At 42.9% G+C, this 22,008-nt stretch overlaps 1 protein-coding gene across 1 annotated transcript in view; it reads left to right on the top strand.

Moving 5' to 3' along the window:
• CTNNA1 (catenin alpha 1) overlaps positions 1-22,008 on the top strand; it is a 119,942-nt gene that overhangs the window by 9,280 nt on the left and 88,654 nt on the right. Inside the window, exons 2-6 of the mRNA XM_075442013.1 lie at positions 7,436-7,542; positions 9,001-9,196; positions 16,356-16,522; positions 17,298-17,417; positions 19,460-19,726. Coding sequence (XP_075298128.1) covers positions 7,438-7,542; positions 9,001-9,196; positions 16,356-16,522; positions 17,298-17,417; positions 19,460-19,726 — 855 coding nt within the window. The 5' untranslated portion in view covers positions 7,436-7,437. The remainder of the gene's footprint in view (positions 1-7,435; positions 7,543-9,000; positions 9,197-16,355; positions 16,523-17,297; positions 17,418-19,459; positions 19,727-22,008) is intronic.

Raw genomic sequence — 22,008 nt, 5'->3', positions numbered from 1 at the left:
TGGCTTGCTGTGCACCTCCTTTCTAGCTCCTTTGAGGCAAAACAATCCTGGCAAAAATAAAATGATCAGAGCCTAACGCTTATGTAACTGAAGGCAAGAGGCTGTTGTTAGCACTGATGTCTCCAAAAGAACGGTTTATTTGTGGTTGTGAAATCACTGCTGTGGTCCCAGGAAAACCACAATGAAGCTGCTTTTGCAGAATGTGCCTTCCATCCTCTGAATTATAGCTAGACCAAAATGCAGGTGTGAAAACCTGTTGTTACAGAGTGCGTTCCTGTTTTTTGGAATGAAAGTAAGTTACTTGAATCCAGGATACTATAGCACTTGGGAAGCTGTTAGGCCAGAGCATGTACTGCTTTGGCAAGTGTGTTGCATCTTAATCTGGTGATACGCCCCATGCCTGCTTTCATGTTTCATGGTGTAGGTGGGCTGTGCTTCCAGAGGGGAAATGGTGACGGGCTCTCTATGGCACGCTCCTGGCTTCAGTAGCAAGGCAGCAAGCAGGAGAGAACACCCATGTAGAAGAGAAACCAGAGTTATAAAACTTCACTGATTTTTGTAGGGACACCAGGTTAGGTTGTGTCTCTTAACTCAGTAGCAAGTTCTGAAGCTTTGCTGTACAAACTGAGAAGTCGAGAAGGATTTGTTTGTTACCAGCTATGCAGGGCTTTCTGATGAGTGGTTTCACATGCCTTTCTGTAGGCCTGCTCCACAAGAGCAACAGAGAACAAATGAAAGCTGGATCTGGAATGGTAATGGTGAGAAACAGGCTTATCTAAACCAGAATTTCTTCTTTTTTCTTGGCTGGTTGCTACAGTCTGTGGGGAAAAAATATGTAGCAAAGTTGAGCATACACAGATGGCAGAAATGTTTTGATAGTCAAAGAATATAGTCAATGCAACATCTGAGTATGTATTAATGTTTCAGATTGTGAAATTCTAACAGTAAGGATTTCTAAGGAGGTAGTGCCTTCATGGCATTTGTGGTGGAGGAGAAGATTTGGTAGCTGAGCAGATGAGATTTAAGGTTGAAGGCTATGTCAGAAGAGGATGACTGTTTTTAGTTGTGTAACTTGGTATTAAATAAAAACAGCTTAAATCAAACCCCCTTAAATCTTCCTTGAAAAGCATTGCATATACCAAACATCCTTGACTAGCAGCTATTCAGCTGCTGAGAGGAGTAGTGCTTGTCTGTGGAATCGGGCAAACAAATTTATTTGGAGACAGTGAAGGGAAAGAATGAAACTTTTTTTTTCTGGATACTCTTAGTTATAGGGAAAACAGTTTTGAACTGTCAGTGGGGCATGATGAAACCCCTGCGTGTGAGCTGGGTTTAATGTGTAGTGTGTCTTAACCTTTGTGGATTTTAAAAATGTTCAGAAGATCTGTGTTAATGGGGTATGTTAGATATCTAGTTCCCACAGATCTTTATCTGCTATCTTGTCTTCTACTTTCAGCAGGGGTGAAGGTTCCCTGCTGGTTATCAGATGGATTAGGTACTTCGGTAACAAACCAAACCAAAAGGATTCCCTCGGGAACAGGGAAGCTGGTTCGCTTTCTGGCTGGAAGATGAAGCTGGGTCATTCTCATGAATCCCACCATGTTCCACGCTCGTGACCTGGGTGATGGAATAAGGGCTATTGTCATTGCATTGCACAGAATATCCAAAGACAGTCTGCAGGCATGGTAGAGGACAGGATTATAATTCAAAACGACTGACTGCTTAAAGAAATATGACAGAAAGTAATAAGTGGCCAAATAATGCAATCAAGTACATAGTACTGTGCCTGGACGCAATCAGCTGCACAAAATAGGGAACTATGAGGTGGGCAGCAGAACGGGCATTAAAATGGAGAGTGTCCTCCCAGGTATAAAATGTTCTTGTACTCTATTCTTTTGTTAGGTTTTTTGGATGGCATAATGCTTGAATTCAGCATGCAGTCTATTGTGCTTGGCCCAGGATAGCCCCCCGCCGTGCTAGTGAGACCACTGTTTGAATACGGTCTTCGCTAAGAAAAACCGAAAGAGAACGGTGAATGTAGTTAAAAGCTTTTAGAAAGCAGCCTGTCAGGATAGTTAAAATTTGAAGATTGGTAGAAGGTGGCATGTGAAAGACTCTTCAGGTAGCACACGGTGGTGGGACTGAAGCTGCATCAGAGGAGATGGGCAGTTAGACCTTCTGCAGTGTAGCCGAAAGAGGTTTGGTCTGGTCCAGAGGTCGGGAGGCTGCAGGACCTCCTGGTACAGAGCACGTCGATCGTACTAGCTCAGTAGTGCCTGAGATACAGCCAGCACTGCCTGTGGGTGTGCGTGGGAGTGCAACGTGGACCATGAGCACTAGCCCTTTCCGTGATTCTGTTGGTGTGCAGGGCTCGCTGCTGAAATAGTGCTCCTTTGTGGGCTTTTTGGAAGCCTTGGGTGCCTTTGGGACACTTCTGCAAAGAAGCTGCAGAGCTGCATTTCTGTACTTGCCGAAGTCTAGAAATTATTTGCATGTCAGTATTCTGAAAGTAGGTATGTGAAGTTATTCTTACAATCTTGAATTACCAGTTTTTGAAAACACTGCGACCTTTAGTTGTGGCTTGTGGAAAGAGCACTGTACGCGTATCGCCTTCCGTGCATTCCTGGCAGGCCAGCTTGTTTGACGTGGGATGTGAATGCAGCCCCAGCAGCTGACTGCATCCTTCTGCGCGGGGTCTGTGCCCTCACCGCTCCCAAGCAGGGCTGGGACCTGCCCTGGGGTGCAGCTCTGTAGCAGAGCTTGTCTCAGTGCTGCTGCAGTTCCATGCTCCTCCCTGTGCAGTCCTACGACCTCCTTCAGGACAGTAAGCTGGCAAGCTAACTTGTATAGTTACCGGCTTGTTCTCAGACCAGTTTAGCTCCCTGAAGTGGCTCACTGCGTCAGGTGCATGCCAGTGTGGGTGCTCGTTCCAGGCTGGTTTGTGGCAGGGAGAAGAGCAGTAGGACTGCAGTGCCGAGTTTCAGCATCCGTGCAGGGACAGGAATGACTCTCACACATTGGTACAATGCACAGTCGATCCGATTTATTGCTCTGCTTGCGTGGTTATATACATTTTTCATATCTGCACACGCGATCACGCTTATTCGGATAGGCTACAGACATAAATCACGCACTGTTCACGCACCCCATATTGCCTTATGATTGGTAACTATGCACTAACGCCAATAGCAACAGGCCGCCTCCACGTCCTTGAACACATCTTGTTTTTGCTAACCCACATCATGTGCACTATCAGAACTTTCTCAATTGCTATTCTTAGCTGCCCTTTCCAGCGGCCTGTTCAGTTATGCTAACTGTTTTGCTTAAGCGGCCTAGTCATGCTGACTCTCAAGCTACATCAACCCCAACACTGCAGCAACGCTTGCTGGAAGTAGTGGGAAGCAGAATGGAAAGATGTTCTCAAGCTTTAGCTGTTGATGAGATCTTGATTCTTTGTAAAAAGCAGGGGCAAGTTGTCCTGGAATGGCTCTGCTTGCAGAGCTGCTCATTGCCTGGAACAGAAACTCTGAAAGTGGCTTCTTTAAACTCCTGTCCTTCCCCCACCCTCACGTCCTGGCAAGCTCACTAAACCCTGGTAAGACATAATTGCACCACTCTCGAACCATCTACTACAATAATGAGCACCATCGTGGCCAGTATAACCTGAAGGATTTACAGTTAACGTGCTGGGCTGTGAGCATGGCTTAAGGTTGGGACTTCACGTGTTTGAGCATTAGATGTGCTGGGCGGGCATTCCCGCTCTGTGCAGTGGCTCTGCTTGATGCTCTGGTTTCAGTGGCACCTGGTTTGGCTTGGCTGTGACATCCAACTCTGCCCTGTGTTTCCACTTGAATGGCTTTGCCAGCAGTGCCAGCTGACATAGCCATCTCCTGTCGCCATCGCCAGGCCTGCTCGCAGTGGTATCTCTGGTGGCACAGTGAACCGGATGGGTGTCTCAGCCCACCCTGCAAAAATGGATTTCTTTCCCTCCAGCCAAATCAGTTCTTCCCCATCTGCTTAATTGCTCAGCCGTGGGGAAAGCTGTGCCAGTACAGAGGGGGAGTGATGTGAAGAAGGGAATGAGTTCCTAGCGGGGTGTGAGAGGATGAACGTCGGTTTTAAAGCAGCTTTGCTGCTGCTTGTGAAACCACAGGCTGGGCAACCACAACTCCTTGTGCAGTGGTGTCTTGCTATAAATTCCAGCACTTGAGATTCAGCGTCGCTCACGCTCTTCCGCTGTGTGGTCTGTGCTGCTTTGTCTGTGAAATTCCTGCTTCGAGTGCATACGCTGCTGTATGCCTGTGCGTGGTAGGCCTGTGGTGTGGAGAACCTGTTGCCGTGTCAGCTGGGTCATCCCAGCTGTCTGAAACCAGTGCTACACTGGCCTGCGGTTGGGTTCGTCTTCCAGCGGATGTCCTCTGTCTTTATGAGAAGTTACAGTTATTACAGTCGTCATGGGAATTGTTGTGTGCTCTTGAAGAGCCAACAACGAAGCGCTCTGCTACAATGTCCTCTGACTTGGTTTACTACCTGTTACTGTAGATGAACTCGGTGAGGCAAGAGCTTGAGCAGTCCCAGGGACAGGGCAAGTTCCGGGGAGCAGGAGCATTCTTGTGGTGGGACTGCAGCCCTGCTGTAACATGGCCCTGGCGGTTGTCTTTTTGTCCCCTAAACCCACCCCATTCACACATGTGTTGTAGGCTATAGCTTGTTTCTGTGTTCTTCACAAGTATTTAATTGAATAAACATATTTACTGCGATGTACAAATGATATCCAAGTCATTGCTGCCAAACAGCATATTTGATATCAAGCTATGCTTTTTTACAGAAATTTCAATAAAGTTCATACTAAGTGGGTTTATAGACACTTACTTTTGGCCAATTCGTGAACTATCATACTAGCGTGTTTTCAGATGAATTGCCTTCATTATCCTATTGATACAATTAGTGCATCTCCTCATCGTTACCTCGTCCCGCACTGTGTTTCTGCGAGAGGCAGAACAGCATTAAATATATAGAAACAGCTTTTACCTAGAAACCTAACGGGGTTTCCAGAGCCATGGGTATGTTTCTCAGAAACCATACAGGCTTTCAGCAGATTTTTTTTGGCTTCTTATGTAGGAAGTATTCACACTGAGCTAATTAAGAGGGAATAAAACAGTGAAATTTCTTGCTGAAGGTAGGATGTTACCTGGGGGGGGGGGGGGGGCGGTGCCTGAAGGTCTTTTCGTAGCTTGCCCTGTGCCAGCATCTACGCCTCTGGGCCACGGCGCAAGCCAGTGCGAAGCTGGACCAGCAAAAAAAAACAAAACAAAAAAAGGAGGGGCAGAAGCATAGTTGGTGAGTTCACAGGGCTTGCTGGAAAGTGCCAGTGGTGGGGTGAGGAAGAGGAGGCAGCCACCCTCCACCTGCCAGCGGCAGCAGGGATGTGACAGCTCACCGGGTGTCTCTGGAGCTGCAGCCCGGCGTGCCTTCTGTGGTGGGAGCTGGGACCCTTCGTCTATACCTTCAAGCTTTTCGATTTAAACGAACAGAAATGTTATATGTATGCTAGCATGGATCAGCCTCTTCCTGTTTTTTTTTTTTTTTAAGCTTTCAGCTTCGTAAGTTTTCTTTCTCTCCAGCAGTGTGGGCACTTGGACCGTGGGCGTAAGTGGAAAGCTGAATGCAGGTTGGGCGAATATTCCTGCTTTGCACCTTGCAAAGTTGTACTTCAGTGTATGACAGCATGTAGGCTTTTCAGGGCAAAGATGTATTTTCAGCAGTGTGGCAAGTACTTACTCTATTGTATCGTGTCCGTGGTGTGAGAGAGCCTGTGTGGTGTCTCGGGAGCAGCCTGCCACGAAGGTGCTGTTGACCGAAGCCCGGTGACATGAAGCCCTGACTTCTTCACGCCCTCTCAGGCTGAGCTTCTCAAGCGCCCCAGAGATTTTATTCTTCGATGGGCTAACAAGCAGCCACGTCTGTGCTGTTTCTGCATGTTTAACCGTCAGTGTCGGTATAAAACAGTTAGCTGTTGGTATGTGTTGTAAACCTAATTGGTTACCAAAATTAGTGCCTTGCCTCCTGCTTCTTAAAAATAATGGGACGTTGTGCTCGTCTGGCAGCTCGGGGACATCTGGTGCTGTCACAGCAATCTGTCTGTTGAGATGCTATGCAGACAATGCCCTGTCCAGAGTGAGATTTAAAAATATTGACTAATAAGCTTTAAAACAACTTCAACAGTAGGTGCTTAGGCAAAGGGGTGGAAGGAGACTTTGGAAATGTATTTCTTTTCCTGACTTTTTAAAAAATAATAAGTTACAAACATGGCTTTATTCTAATCTTGAATTTTGAGGGCAACCCAAAGCAGGAAGAGCTGGAATCTATGAAGTCTGAAGTAGTATAAACTGGTTTTATGGACCTGTAAATAATTTAAATCCATTTTTAGATGAAATTATCGTTCTGGTTATTCCTCTGTTGTGCTGTACAGCATCACAGTGTTAATCTAGTGATCTGTTGTAGTTAACTTTTTTTTTAGACTGCTGGTTTCAAAACTAGAGCTATTTTAGTATTTTCACAAAACTTTTTCTGTAATTATATTTGCTGCTCCATTGGGATGTTGATATAAAACTGTAGCGGGAAGGAACAGCTCAGTGACAGCTTTTAATAGATCTCTTCATGCAAATCTGCTTTTCCCTCCTATGTAAATGTTAAGGGGAAGTGTAGTAGGTACATAAGCTGTTAAATACGAACCAACTGGATTTTCTGGCTTTGTAAGGCTTATAGTTGCAATTTTAGCTTTGTGCTTCCAAAAGGTGAATTGGATGAATGGGTAGGTTGAATGAGTTGGGTTAGAACCTGGCTCCTGGTTTGCCAAAGCATTTGGGGTAGTGGCTTGTGGTGGAGCTGAAGAAAACTGTCAGCTTTCTGGTCTGTTGAAGTCGAGGTGTTCCCATCTGCTCCCCCAAGACCTGGGGCTATGTCTCAGAGCCGGTCTGGCACAGCACAGCCGGCCCTGAAGGGAGGCAGCAGAAATCGGGAAGGGTTTTTTTGCTTGGCCTCCAGCTTTGTGGGTCAGGAGTCCCCATTACCTGTGAGGTCCTTCTTCATTGCTTGGGGACCACTGAGGAGTAGACCAGACATTGCCTGTCTTGTCATTGCTCTGATGAAATACTGTGTCTTTTGAATAGGTTTTGGTGTGGGTTGCTTTGTTAGGTTTTGTTTTCATTTTCTAACTAAAACATACAGGTAATGTCTTTATATTATCATAACAAGCAATTTTTTTAAACTGTTGAATTAAAACTGATATTTTCAGAGCCAGTATAACCTTAGCTTACACCGAGTGGATGTGTTGTTTGTTTAGTAGCCTCTATTTTAGTTTATTTTTAAAATACATTCCAACAGCATTAGCAGTAATAAAAAATGTATTCATGTAGCTTTCTTCTTCTTCTAGAAATGACTGCTGTTACTGCAGGCAACGTCAACTTCAAATGGGACCCCAAAAGCTTGGAGATAAGAACACTGGCGGTTGAAAGACTACTTGAGCCTCTCGTTACACAGGTAGGGGAAAAAAAAAGGAGAGCAAAAAAAACCTCCACAAGGATTATTGTCTGTTTTGATGTATAATTTCAATTGAGTAACTTTCAAAGCTTAAATTTTAGAAGTAAATACATCACAAAATTAAAGATGGAAAAAAGCCTACAAGTAACTTTGTTCAGTTTTATTGTAACAGACTTGTTGGGCACGAACCGGTCTAAAAAGACTGTGCTTCTTCAGCACCTGATAAGACACAGTATTTCATTTAGACGTGCAGAAATGCATGTTAGTAACTAATGTTCCATTGCTGCTCTACTGTTTCTCACCTATATCTGGCAAACTTAACTGAGCAAACTTGTTTATAGGACCTTTTAGTCCAAGTTCAATGTCTGTAACTTATTCCTCAAGTAGCACAATAGGCTGTACTGGCAATCCCAAATTTTGTGAATGATATGACTGGCAAAGTACAGAGAGGAGGGTAGAGTAAGTTGCCTTGTTGCAACTTTTTCTTTATTTGTAGTACGTGGTGAACTGAGACTACCCAATACAAACGCTCCCCGTTATCTAACAGCGATATTCGCAACTGGCGGCTTTGCCTCTCTGAATCAACCTACTCGGAAGATGGATTCAGCTCTGACAATCTTTACGTCAGAAATCCTTGGGCTTTTCAGAGTAGTAATATTTTTAGTGTTGTGATTTAATGTCCCTCTGGAGTAGCTTTGTATGTATTTTCCTAGACTTAACGAAAGGGTGAGGGAAGAAAAGGCAAATGGAAAAAGTGTGCATGGATTTTGTGACGTCTGTCAGTGTTTGGAGTGAAGGGGATGGGTCCTGAGCTAACAGAGTACTTGGTGGCCATCTGGCTGCTGGTGACCAGCTCCTAGCAGGGTTTCAGTCTAAAAGATAAAGCTTGAAATATTTGTTGATTGTAGAAGGATTGTGAGGGGTCAGCTTTGGTTGTTTTAGGGGAATAACGAGCTCTAGAAGTTCTTTGCTCTGCATTTAGTCCATTGGCTTAAGTACTGGTTTAGACTGAAAAGATACTGTGTTGCTAGACTTCTGTGGACAATGGCTTCAACTTTGGGTCTTATGCCTGGAGAACTATCCCAAACTAAGAACCCCCAACTTGGTTTTGTTTTACGTGGTGCCAGATAGCTCTGGTCTGTTACTGAGATTGCAGTTTATAAAAAATACAAATAGATGTCGATTCTTAAAATCATATTTTCAGGTCTGCTGCCGATAAGAAAAATCTCTTGGCAGTTTAGCTGAATTTATAATGCTCATCTAAGGAATCAAAGCATGGTAATGTTTAGAGAGACGTGGAAAAACACTTGTTTGTGAGTTTAACCTTCGGAGCTGGCATTAGTGCAGGTATTAGCAATATGCTGTCTAGAAAAAATGGATGTAGCCTTGCTGTCAAATTGATAAGCTTCTAATTTGTTTCATTTTTTTTTGTTTTTTCTCCTCTATCTGTCCCTTTAGGTGACAACACTGGTTAACACTAGCAACAAGGGCCCCTCTAATAAAAAGCGAGGGCGTTCTAAAAAGGCCCATGTTTTGGCTGCTTCAGTTGAACAAGCAACAGAGAATTTCCTGGAGAAAGGAGACAAAATTGCGAAGGAGAGCCAGTTCCTTAAAGAGGAGCTGGTAGCAGCTGTGGAAGATGTTCGTAAGCAAGGTAAGAGCTATGTATCTGATGGCTTGTAAAACGGGTTTTTCAGAGTAGGTAGAACTGTTCCTGTTTCCCTTTTGCTGTTATTTCTGATGACTCGGTTCTTCTTCATTTGCATAGATTCTTGGCTTGTCTTTGTGGCTTCCTTGAGGAATAATATGAACTGGGCAGATCTGGAAATTGGATGTCCCAAGTAGAGTCTGAGAAGAGAAGCAGAAGGGCTGGCTCTGTGAAGAGTATTTAAAACTCAATTTAGGCTAAAAAGTAAAGTTGCACTCCTCTTCCCCCCCCCCCCCCCCCCCAATGTTATGGAACTATGTCTCAAATATGTCAATAACTTCATCAATATTGGAATGTATACAAAACAACATTGTAGGAAGAAGAGCTGAGTGTTGACTTGAAAGAGCCGGGTGTCTTGAATATGCAAAATGTAAACAGCTACAAACAGAATGCAAGGTCCTTGATTAAATATTCCAGGCTTCCTCCTCCACATCTAGTGTTGTTTTTTATCATTTTCTTTTTTACTCTCTTGAAGAAGACCTGCAAGAAAAGCCTATGGAGCTGGCTTACTCTAAAATATGCACTAGTAAATATTGTTGCTCATAAATCATTTATCATTCTTTCAGTCATGAGCCTTTTCTATGCTTCAGTGAAACCCAGTCAACTGGTATTAATGGTGGCGGCTGCTGCTGCTGCAAAAAAGGAAAACTCATTAGCTTTAATTACTTGTTTGTAGCTGAAGTTGCACAGTGATGAAATATTAGTTGAAAATGGTTCGAAGTTCTGGACGAGCCTGGTTGACAGACCAAAGAAAGATCAACATAAGAAGGCTGCAATATAGGGGGCTAATTGAGTTGACTTAATTTAACAACAACAAACAACAGCAAAAGAGGCCCCTTTGTCTTGAAGCCTATAATTCTTGGTGCTTGCTTGATTGCTGCTCAGAATTGAGTGTCAGAGCTCATCTGTGAGTACCTTCAAATGACTCTTGGTATATTAGTTGGCGAGGGAGCTGTACTCAGTCCTCGGGCTTGAGAAGTTCCATTAGCCGAATTTGTAGTTGCTATTACAGTGGGAAGCTGTTAGGAAGGAGAGACTGATGTAAAAACCTTCGGGGTGACCCTTTCCCTTGTTTCTTGGCCTGTGCTTGATTTTAAGACTACACATAGACTCGATGCCAAAGCCTCGCTGCTCTGATGGTCTTTGACAGAGGAGGTGGAGTTCGTTGCTGAGAGGTGCTGGAGTGAAATAACTTCCCGCCTTAAAGTCATTTCACTTCTTCCTCCCTTTTTACTGTTTGCAGCTGTTAGTTTTATCTGGTGTATAGAGAGGATAGTTGTCTCTGTTTTCTGAAGCTGGATGGATGATGATTAGACTTGAGAGATTCCCCTCAATACGACTGGTGCCCACCAGCGCTTGTGGGGATGCACTCATAGTAGGGCTGGGCTGCCAGGGCAGCATGACCAGGGATAAAAGCTTTTGCCTCGTCATGGTGCCAGTGTTCAGTCAGGTTTAGCAGAGCAGCTCTTCATCAGGAAATTGAAAAACAAACAAACCTTTGAGGAAATTAGAAGCAAGTGGTGAAAAATGAGATACAGCAGAGGGAAGACTTATTGCTGCCAGTGCCTGGGGAGGATTGCAGTTCTCAGTAGTGCTAATGACAGCAAGGAGATTCAAACTCTCAACGTACATGTTCATATGTAAAGCTGGAGAGGGGCTTTTTACAGGGGCATGTAGGGATAGGATAGGGGGTGATGGCTTCAAGCTGTAAGAGGATAGATTTAGATTGGATATGAGGAAGAAATTCTTTACCGTGAAGGTGAGGAGGCCCTGGCCCAGGTTGCCCAGAGAAGCTGTGGCTGCCCCCTCCCTGGCAGCATTCAGGGGCAGGTTGGAGGGGGCTTTGAGCACCCTGGGCTGGTGGAAGGTATCCGTCTCTGGAAGGGAGGTTAGAACGAGGTGATCTTCAAAGTCGCTTCCAACCCAAACCATTCTATGATGCTATGATATGCAGTCCATGCACTTCAGAAGTATTTCCAGGATTGTGGTAGACCAGTTGAATTCATGAACTGGAGAAGTGGCAGAAGTGTAATACAAAGCCTGTGTGTGGGCCTAGCAAAACTTCCAGGTGTTGGTGCCTTTATCTGCCTTTTGCAATGAGGGGCAGAAGTGGAGGGGACAATCTGGTTATCTTGGTCAGACATAGGGTGATCATGAAATCACAGCATCTGTGTGTCTGACGGCAGCAGCAGGATTATAGATGTATAGCACAATTTATCTTCAGCAGAAGACAGGAAAACAGAATTAATAATGCCTCTATTTAGAGTAGGGAGCGGTTTAGTTACCATAATAAAAAAAAGATGAATGAGTGTAGATAGAGGTTATGAAGATGATTAGGACAATAGATAACTTGTCTCATCAGAGAAAATTAAAATTTTTTTTCTAGCCTAGCAAGAAGAAGATTGAGAGGGTACATGATTTTAGTGAGCATGCTTGTTCATAAAATCCGATTTGTTGGGGGTAAAAACAAAGAAGTGAAAAGAGCTATTTGGAATGAATGATAGTATAGCTACATACTAAATCAATAGAAGTGGGTCTTCAAAGTCTTTCTGATTTTTTGCAATGGAAGAATAAATTACAACTTGCTTTAAATATTGAACAAGTTCATGAAATATCCTGAAGTAAGATTCCTGGCCCTTTAAAGCCTGTGGACTTTTGACTTCTTTTAAAGTAGTGAAACTTCTTAAAATAAAATTTTGAACAGAATAGTGAAGACAAAGAGCCAAAGCGTTTTTCGGCATAGATCCTGCTGTGGTCATAGAAAAGACTTAGTACTGTGAAAAAGTCTGATATGAATGTCTCGGATTCAGCATCCTTGCAGTGTTTGTTACATTAATTTCTGCCACTGGAGTTTTGCTGGGTAATAGAAGGGGCAATATTGGTCCTGCCCAGTCTTACTACCCCCACTGTAATGAGCTCTTTGTAGGGTTTTACCTTCTTGGGAAGCATTGGAGACTGATTGTACATTGAAATGGTCAGCTCTTCGGGTGCTGTTGGAGGCGTTTTGGAACGGAACCAGTTTCTACCCAGGTGATTGGCACTGAGGCAGGTTGCAAACTCTGGGATCAAGAAGGAAATTTCTTTCGGGTCATGTTGACCAGGCTATTCCTGTTTTCCTGGAGTACTGATGACCATAGTTCACTGTCTCTATATATCTGTATGCTAGTGTGAGGATCCAGGGTATTAACTGTGTTCTTACTGTTGTGTTTCTTCCTATGGTAATTTTACATAAAAGACCAAAAATTAAAGCTTAAAATTAAAAAGCTTAAGCCTGCATAGGGTTTGAGGTAAGAGAATGGATGAACGATCTTATGAATCCTGTAGACTTTTATCATGTTTCATGGCCCTAAATGTATGGGAGTGAACCTATTGATTCAGCATGGTGTCTTTCTGCCCTGTGTTTCGGAGTGAAGCTTTCTCCAAAACTGAACACTGAGGCAGATTATGAAAGGGTAAAATGGTTTTTTCAACTGTACTTCACACAAGATACATGGCTTAAGGAGTTCCAAGGAACAGAGGGAGGCCAGTTGCAGAATAATTTGAAGTTAAACACTGAATTCTTGGAAAACTCAACTTTAGTATTCTGTTGTGACCAGTTAGCTTAATTTCTTGGAAGGAGGCAAAGAGTTTCAGTTGTTTTCCTGCAAGAAAGATGTTTTCGGAGTGTACCACTTGTGTTAGAAGTAATCTTCCAGCCAAGGACTAGAGATCTGTGAAAAGCCATAACCTAAGGGAGCTCTGAGATGGCTGTTGGCAAGCTGTACGAATGTTGTAGGCAGTATGTGGATTTAACTGAAGACAAGATGAAGGAATTAACAGAAGCTTTTGTTGCCGTAAGTATCACCTCCGATGCTGATATGGAAAAGAGGTGTGAGGCCTTGTCCTTTATAGTAGAAAGCAAAGGCAGCCTCTTGTGAGACTCATGGTGGACATTGAAGGTGGCATTAGTGGTAAGACAGAACTTCAGTGTCCAGAATAGGTAGAGTTTTGAAACTTATTTCATGCTTGCCTTCATTTGGTGGGGAATAGGCAACCCCTAGGGAACTGTGCAGGGATGCTAGGAGCACGCAGAGGAATGGCCTGATGGCACTCTTTGTATTTCTAATACTGCCAGCAAAGCAGCCCGGAGATGGACTTTGAACTGGAAGGTGCTGAAGGGTGCAAGGTGATGTGTGGGCACGAGTTTCTGGCTTGGGGGCAAAAAAGCATCAATGCCTGCGTGTGTCCTAGGTCTTCGGTGCCTTGCCTTGTCCGTCTTCTCTGCTGCTTTCCTGTTCCACCAGTGTTCGTATAAAGAAAGCTCTCTGTCGTGGTCATCATGTACTGTGCTGCTGAGGAGGATTAATAGTGCTGTCTGAAAGTGCTGTCAGACCCTGTGGGCATGGTGGGAATGAGACTAGAAAATGGTAATTTTGTCTTGATGGACTAAAATCTTACTATTTCTGAAATGGGCTTTGTTCCATTAGATTTAATTGAATTCTTAGTGCTTTATTGACAAGATCCTAGTATGGCTACCATTGCAGCCTCTTTTCTTGACGTTGTTTTATTATCTATCCCTTGTAATATCTAATGAAAATCTAAGATTATATTGGAAAAACAGATTACTTGTATAAGAATTTGTACCAGTTGTATAATCTGAGTCTCATAGTCTGACTCTTCTGCAGTGTATTTCTTTTAACTCTTGAAATTCTGCTTTCAGAGTTGCTGTTGTTACCTCTGGTTCAAACTCGAAAATGAGAAGATGATGCTGGATCCAATTTGAACTGCTAATGCACATGCATAATGCAGTAACTGTGTACTTAGGACGGGGCAGAGTTCCCTCTTACCCTTTGAATCTAACTAAAATAACTACCCCATGTTGCTTTTTCTTTGTAAAATAAGTCTGAAAGCCAGGTTTCTTTAATTTGCAGAAAAATAATATATATGCAAGAACTTTAATCTTCTTTTAATTCTGGGAAGCTGGTTGTCTTTTGACACCCTGACAAGCTGTTTGAAACTCACTAAATCTTTTAAAGCCACTCATTAAAATAAAAAGGAATAGTGTTTTATTTCAGGACTGGCTTGTGAGGTTGCAATTTAAGAGATGCTTAGAGGATAATTTTGGTTTTTACCCTTGTTAGCAATTTCTGAGATGCAGATGAAGTGAGTGACCACCTTTCTAAGTTGTTTTAAATAGGAAATAAATGAAAACAACGTTCCTCTCTTTCAGGAGTTGGAAATGTGGGAATTTTACATAGAAGAAAATATTTGTATTGAATTTTGATTCTGGCATATATGCTTAACTCTTGAGATTGGTAATAGATTTCATACTTCTGGTGACAACGTTAATTTCATTATTACTTGCCTCTTCCAGAAGGAATAAAGAAAGGATCATGCCAGCTATGTAGGGGTTTTATAATCTCATGGCTGATGCAGTTTTTCAGCATTGGAGATGCCTTGTCTTTCACCCATCTGGAAATCTGGGGCTCTGAGCACTTGTTAAAATAATGAGTTCTATTCCTCAAAAAGTTGGGTAAGGGTTAGCTTGAGATTGTATTTTTAGCTGGTCTGTACTGGACAGAAGCTTTTTTCATATGCCACAGTACTGAAGTAGCATATTTTTGTATCTTAAAATGTTGTATGCCACTCTTTGTCGTATTATTTAAGATGATGGAAAGGTGTTACATCGGAGGGAGCCTTTGAACAAAATTGAGTATCTTGATGTAGTTGCTTGGACAGGCTGGCAGCTGTGCTTGGGCTGTATTTAGCTATGAAGGTGTAGAGTGCTTGGGTGTTAGAAACTCCTCAGGGCAAGATATAAATTGCTTAATGGTAAGTATGTGGATGGTTAACCCCAGACTCTCCAGTTGTAGGTATTTTTGAGTAGTTAAAAAAAAAAAAAAGTCCTTAAAATTGAAACACTGCCCATATTGGAGATACGCTGCACTGGTTGCTTGGTTGTGGGAGCGGGCGAGCTGTTGGCAGGTTGATGCTACAGCATCAGCTTGAGATTTTGGTGCAGATCTCGCCCGGCGCCATTTGGTTGTGGCTCGGTGGGAGTCACTGTCAGCTTTCACTTGTGAAGCACTATTTGAGGTTCTTTTCTTCTTGCATAGCATGAGACTTGCTGTTTCTGTTTTGGCATTTGGCCACACTTTTTCATACAAGTTTGGGAAGCCTCCGACACAGCAGTTAGTTATAACACACTTTGCCTGCTTTCTGGTCATCTCTAGCTGCCTGCAAATCTTTGGCCTTGAGTACCTAGTGTTTCCTGAACTAAATCCTAGCTGTTCACCAAATGTTTCTGAAATGCAGAGAGATCCAAGAATAACAGTGTGGATTCCAAAACTTGCTGCTGTGTAGGAACTGTGGTACTGGAAGCAAAATGCTGCCCCAGAAAGAGGGGAGGGAGAAATCCAAAACTTACTCCTCTGACTATATGCAGACGTTAGTTCTATACTTTCTGAATGCCTTCTGGAGGAATTTCTCTAGCTGTGTAAAGTGGCCTCTGCTTTTCATAGTTAACCAATTGCATTGTTACCGTCTGAAACCCAAATTCTTTCCTCCTGCACCAGATGCAGACCCACGGGCTATGAAACGTTGGAGCGTTTTACTAAGCGGTGCCTTGCTTTGAATGCAGACCAGGGCATATCCAGCCAGGTCATCGCTCCGAGTTGTTTACGGTCCCATGAGCTGTGCTGTTTCCTTGTGTGCTTAGAGTACTTTCTGCTGCTTTCTGCTTAACTCCTACACGCACACAAATCAAAGCTTTTGCTTAAGCTTTGAAAGCATTGTAGTTCGTGAAATAATTGCAGTCCTGCATGTAATGGCGAAGGCATGCTGAACTTGTCCCTCCAGAGGATTTTGGCATGTTGAAACATCTGTACAATTGGAAATAAGGACCAAAGTGTTGTTTCCCAGTCCTTCCTCCCTGCACAAGCCCCTCTACCCTGATAGCGTGTAGTTACCATACTTAGAGGTAGCTACATGCAATCTTAATTGCTGGGTGTATTTAAGCAAACACGTTTTGTTTTCAAGACTTAGATCGTCTTGCCCAGGCATCCTTGCAGCCCCTTAAGAAATGCGGTGTGATGTTAAACTCGGACCATCTTCTCCCACTGCCCAGGTGACCTGATGAAGAGCGCTTCGGGGGAGTTTGCCGATGACCCCTGCTCTTCCGTGAAGCGAGGGAACATGGTCCGAGCGGCGCGTGCTCTCCTCTCCGCCGTTACGCGACTGCTGATTTTGGCTGACATGGCAGATGTCTACAAGCTGCTTGTTCAACTGAAAGTAGTAAGTGTAGTTCTGTGCTGTGATTCCCTTTGCTGCGCCTGGCACGCCGGGCGTGCGCTGACAGAGGGGCTTTATTTCATGCATGTGTGCTCACCCTGGTGTGCGCGCTGTCAGCTGCTCGCTCCTGGAGCAGAGAGGTTCTTAGGGTGTGCAATGGGTGTTTGTCACTTGTTTTTTTACACTCATTGTCAGTAGCTTTTGACATCCTGTTGCAATTTATTCTGGACTTTTGGTATTGAAACTAAATGCACTACGGCCTGCAACTGTAGGTGATGACCAGCTTTTTAATCTTAAAGAAATAATTTGGCTTTCTTATAACCAGTACTCCCTTGTAGCTACTAGGGATGAATAGCTTCAGTAGACTAAATAAAATGAATGTGGAATATCTGAGGAAGCCTTTTCTTCCCATGAGCAAGAGGGTGGGTGGGGAGCTTGTACAGAATTTGAAATGAAATGAGATTTGATACTGGGCCTGCTTTTGTGGCAGGGTTTTGAGGACTCTCCCCTGCCCTTCAGCCACTGCCGCAGCTCTGCCAGGGCCCTGGGCTCCTTCATCCACTTTCAGATGCGTGTACTTGGCTGTCTCTGGTAGCTGGTGACTATCAAGTAGTGGCTAAGCCTTGAGTACTATTAGCCTTTGAAGTATCTCTCTCCGAAAAATAAAAACGGGCAGAGGAAGATTGCTTTCTCTGTCTGCTATGAAGTGCAATCTGAACTACTTCCTGAACTGTGGAGTGTATTACTTGGAAAAATATGTGAATTTATATTCTCTTAGGTGGAAGAAGGGATCTTGAAACTGAGAAATGCTGGCACGGAGCAGGATTTGGGTATCCAGTACAAAGCCCTTAAACCGGAAGTGGACAAGCTTAACATAATGGCAGCCAAAAGACAACAGGTATAGTGATGTCAGCTCTTTATTCTATATATTATTTCTTTTTTATTTTCTTCAAAATAAGGCAGCCTTTCTTCTCTTGGACAGTACCCATTGCTGCTAATACTTTTTTTTTTTTTGCTAATTTTTTTACTTTATTGGCCACTACTTTGTGTTGCACTCCACTGTGTTTAGGCAATCTGAGCTTGCCTGGTAAGCAGAAAGTCTGCTTAGCTGTGTGTACTGCTTCTGACTGGATTTGTTTGACTAGCATTTGTTTATGTTAATACTTTAGTACCTGCATGAAATGCTACTTCCCATTGTGAAGCAGTGCAGGTGTGGGTAAGGAAGGAGAATCGACATGTTGACTCGGTGCCCGGTGTACTCACCACTAGACCACACTGCCTTTGTGGTTTGCAGAGAGAGACCGAACGTGTCCGTTTAAACAGGGAGCAAAAGTTATGGCTGGGCACAGAATTACAGCCTGTTCGAAGACAATGAGTGGCGATGCTGGGTAGTCTTGCAGTGAAATGCCCATTTGAAAAAGGGTTTAAAATCCTCTTTGTTACTTGCGTGTTCTGTGTTTGGATAGCTTGTGCTTAACCTTAAATTGCCTGAAAAATTTGTTTTGTTCAACAGCACTGTTGTGACTCATTCTTGTGTAGGTAAGTTTTCAAAAGAAAGCAGAGGTGTGGGCAGTCTCATTTATCAGAAATAGCGTAATTCTTGTAGAGCATTTTTTGTTTGTTTGTTCTGCTGACATGCACAAACCAAAACTGCTTATGCACCTCTGACACTGCTTGGTCTTTTTGCACAGATTCATCTTTCAAAATAAACAGGATACGGTCTAAAATGGATTGCCATTTGGTTATGTATCTAAAATCGGATTGCAGTAAATGGGAGTAGGACTGTGATGGCAATGCAATAAATGTTCTTAAACTGCTTTGTGATGGATTGTTGCACACTATGGGAAGTGGTTGTACTAAATCTGTAAAATCTGTAAGCCTGCTTGGAGTGTCCTCCCTGCTTAGTGTGTATCTTACGGACGTCGCATATTACCCACTCATTTTGAAAAGTCTGTCAGATTTTTTTTTTTCCCTTTTCTCAGTAAGGCTGTCCTCTTCTTCATTTTCATCACCTCTTCATTAGATTTAGGAGTTAAATTTAAAATTATGGTACCACTAATAACTGCGTTCATTCTTCCTTTTGTAGACTTGCTGCTCATGCTAGACTCAGAAGCTTTATCTAATCATAGTGCTTCTATTCCAGAACAGAGGTGATGGTGCTTTAGAGAATTGCAGCAGTGAGTGTTTGGGAAAAGACGTATGGACTTGCTCGCTAATCTTAAATTAGTGGTAATTACAGTCATTGGATTAATTTCATCTCATTGGAGATGAGCAAGAAGTTGAATAGATGATACTTGTTCTTCTAAAATTAAGTACCTGAGTCTCTTGAGGAAAATAAATTCCATCTTCTAGGTGTGATTAAAGAAAACATTCTGGTTGTGAGTCTTGGAGTTTAAATTAAAGATCTTGCTTCTCTTGTGCAAGTGCAAGACAGGATTGTGGGGGAAGCCTCTTGCTCATTTGAGTTAAAAATTAGCTTTGTTCTTAAGTTATCTAAAAATGTAAGGTATTCTGTTTTGAATATTTAGGTTTCTTTGTGATTTTTTTAGATTTAATGCAAACTGGAAGAAAGGAGTGGGGAGAAAAATGTGTACTCACACCTTCTGTGTCCTCCTGATTTACAGATGTTACCAGCTTTCAAAATGCTGGTCCTCGACTGTGGAGAGGAGCAAAAATTCAACCTCAGATTTTGAATTGTGGAGTTGTGAATTGCCCTACAGTGTATTTTTTTTTTTTTGTCTTTGTGAAGCTGCTGTGTTTTGAAATTAATTAAGCCCTTAAAAATAGGGATCCTCAACCAGAAGATAGTTAGATTTGAGCATGCTAGGTAAAGAACCTGCCTGTCTTTTGAAGATGCAGAGAGATGGTGTACGGGCGTTAAATGTGGGGAATGTTCTCAAATGCTTTTTTTTTTTTTTTTTGCTTTAATTTTCCTAATAGGAATTGAAAGATGTGGGTCACCGTGATCAAATGGCGGCAGCCAGAGGAATTCTGCAGAAGAACGTTCCCATTCTTTATACAGCGTCCCAGGCCTGTCTGCAGCACCCTGATGTAGCTGCTTACAAAGCTAACAGGGACTTGATCTACAAACAGCTTCAGCAAGCGGTCACGGGCATCTCAAATGCAGCTCAAGCGACTGCATCAGATGATGCTGCCCAGCAGCAGGGCGGAGGTGGAGAACTGGCTTATGCTCTGAACAACTTTGACGTAAGTTTTGAACCCTTTATGTAAGAAAAAGTGGTAACTCCAACTCTTGTGTTCATTCACCTGATTTACTAGCAACAGCTTGCTTTTATTTATATTGCCTGAAAGATCATTTTCTACTGAAATACAGCAAGTCCCAGGTAAAACAGGCTTTTGTTTTTTAAAGAGTCTTTTTCCAAAGTCGGATTGATGGAATATAGAAAGTTATATATGTGGTTCTTGGAGATTGAAGGCTGTCAAGTTAAACTAGCTCTGAAATAGCAGTTAGCCTACTGCTACATTAGATGTAAGCCCTTGGTTTATTTGAAATTGATTATTTCATAATATATTTATGTAACATGTTCTTGTAGGTGACAGAAAAATTTATTAAAAGTGAATAATGTATTTGGAATTGCCCAAACTACCTGCTGAGAGGAACATGAAGTGGGAAGTTTAATGTGATCTTTGGTTGGGAGTGAAGTCATTTCACACTGATGTGTTGTACTGATCTGTCGTATTCTTTATCTTGCATTCATTAAGTTACTGAAGATAGCCATGCATTTTTACTGAGAACACCTTCCTTTTGAAGCCAGTATTCAGTGTCTACCAGTGATTCTGCCTCTGAATTTTAAACACCTTGGCACTAACTTGCCTCTAAAACTTTATTTAATATTGCAAAGCCATCACTCAAAAGGTGTTTAATACTTTTTTTTTTTTTGCCAGACACAGCTCACCTTCTCCTTTTTGCTCTTACCACTCTTGTCGTCCCCTATATTACGTTCTCTGCCATGTTTGTTTTACCAGGATAGAATCATAGAATGGTGAGGGTTGGAAGCGACCTTAAAGATCATCTAGTTCCAACCACCTTGCCATGAGCAGGAATATCTTCCAGGTTGCTCAGAGCTCCATCCAACCTGGATAAAGTACTGTGAGTTCTCCCTGTGCCCTATGTGAAGCCTTTCTGTGTGAACTCTTGAGTAACAAGAGGTTATCATGGTTGTCTTGATCTTTGTGACTTTGATTTCGGTTTAAGGTCTGCTTTTCTTAAATTCCATCAGTTGTATGCTCAGCTACGTAATCCTTAGGAGCGTGCCTCAGGTTGGGCACATCTGTGGGAGGGGAAGGCAGGTCCTGGCACAGCACACGTTGTTAGGGCCTGACTCGGGTATGTAGAATTGAAGGAGCAGTTCCGTTCAGGTTCATGGATTGGCTAATCTAGCTCAAACCATTTAATGTGATTTCTGATATATGGCCATATTTTACTGTATGAACTCTCTAATATGTGGCCAGAGACTTTTTTGAGTGTTGCAGTTCACATGGAGCTTTTGAGCTTTTAGTTCCGCTTTGTGGGGCTCTCTAATAGCAGCAGGGCTTGTTCAGCAGGCCGGCTTCAATGCGCGTTGTGTGCAATAGCTTTGTCATCTCTTTCCTGCCAGAGGAGACTGACAAAACAAATGTGTTCAGCTTCTTGGCAGATGTTATCCCTGCACTTAATTTCCTGCTAACGTTTGAGTATTATTGCGCTCTTGTAATAGAGGCTTTGCACACGCATGCCCCCAGATACTCCAGTGTTTTTACTGTGATGGTAAAATATTAAATGGCTACCAGAAGATAACAAGATAATCATTATGTCTGTTTTTGATGGTGCGGTTCTGGAGTTGTAGCGTACTACTACTGTATTATCCGCATGGCTAAAAGTTTCAGGAAAAATGAGGAGAGTGTTGGAGAACACTTACCATGTTCTAATCCTGCTGCGAAGGCTGCGTGGTTACTCTGTAGGGAGATGAAGTGTGTTGGCTGCTGGGAGAAGTTGTGGCTGTGATGTTGCTGTTGAACTTAGCTGGCGTATAAACTGGTTGTAAAAGCTTCCATTTCAAAAAAACTTTCAGGCTTCTTTTACAAAGGATTGGCAACATCCTCCCCTCTTGCTCCCGTAGTGGAAAGAAAACCCGCCCAATCCCTAACAAACCGCCAAAGCTTGAAACGGACAGATAATTTTTTCTTAAATTGAAAAGCTGTATAGCTAAATGACCTGAAAGTACTCACGAGGTGATAAATACCACACTGCTGCTTCCTGGTGAACTGCTGCGGGTGGTGGGATCGGCCCTTTGAAAAGCAGCTACATCAGTACTGCTGTTTCAGCCTTAAGCACAGCTCATACTGCAAGACTCACTAATACTCTGTCAAGATAAACCTGGGATAGTGTTCTGCCATGAAGTGATTTCTGTGCTGTTTGAAACATTGGTGTTGATGCTTCACTTTGAGAATTTTTGAGATTACTGTTGTATTTACCTGCATAACGGTAA

This window comes from Opisthocomus hoazin, chromosome 23, assembly GCF_030867145.1.
Source record: "Opisthocomus hoazin isolate bOpiHoa1 chromosome 23, bOpiHoa1.hap1, whole genome shotgun sequence".
NCBI classification, from domain to species: domain Eukaryota; kingdom Metazoa; phylum Chordata; class Aves; order Opisthocomiformes; family Opisthocomidae; genus Opisthocomus; species Opisthocomus hoazin.
Note: the sequence above shows the minus strand (reverse complement) of the source record. Positions and strands in the feature narration are given on the sequence as shown.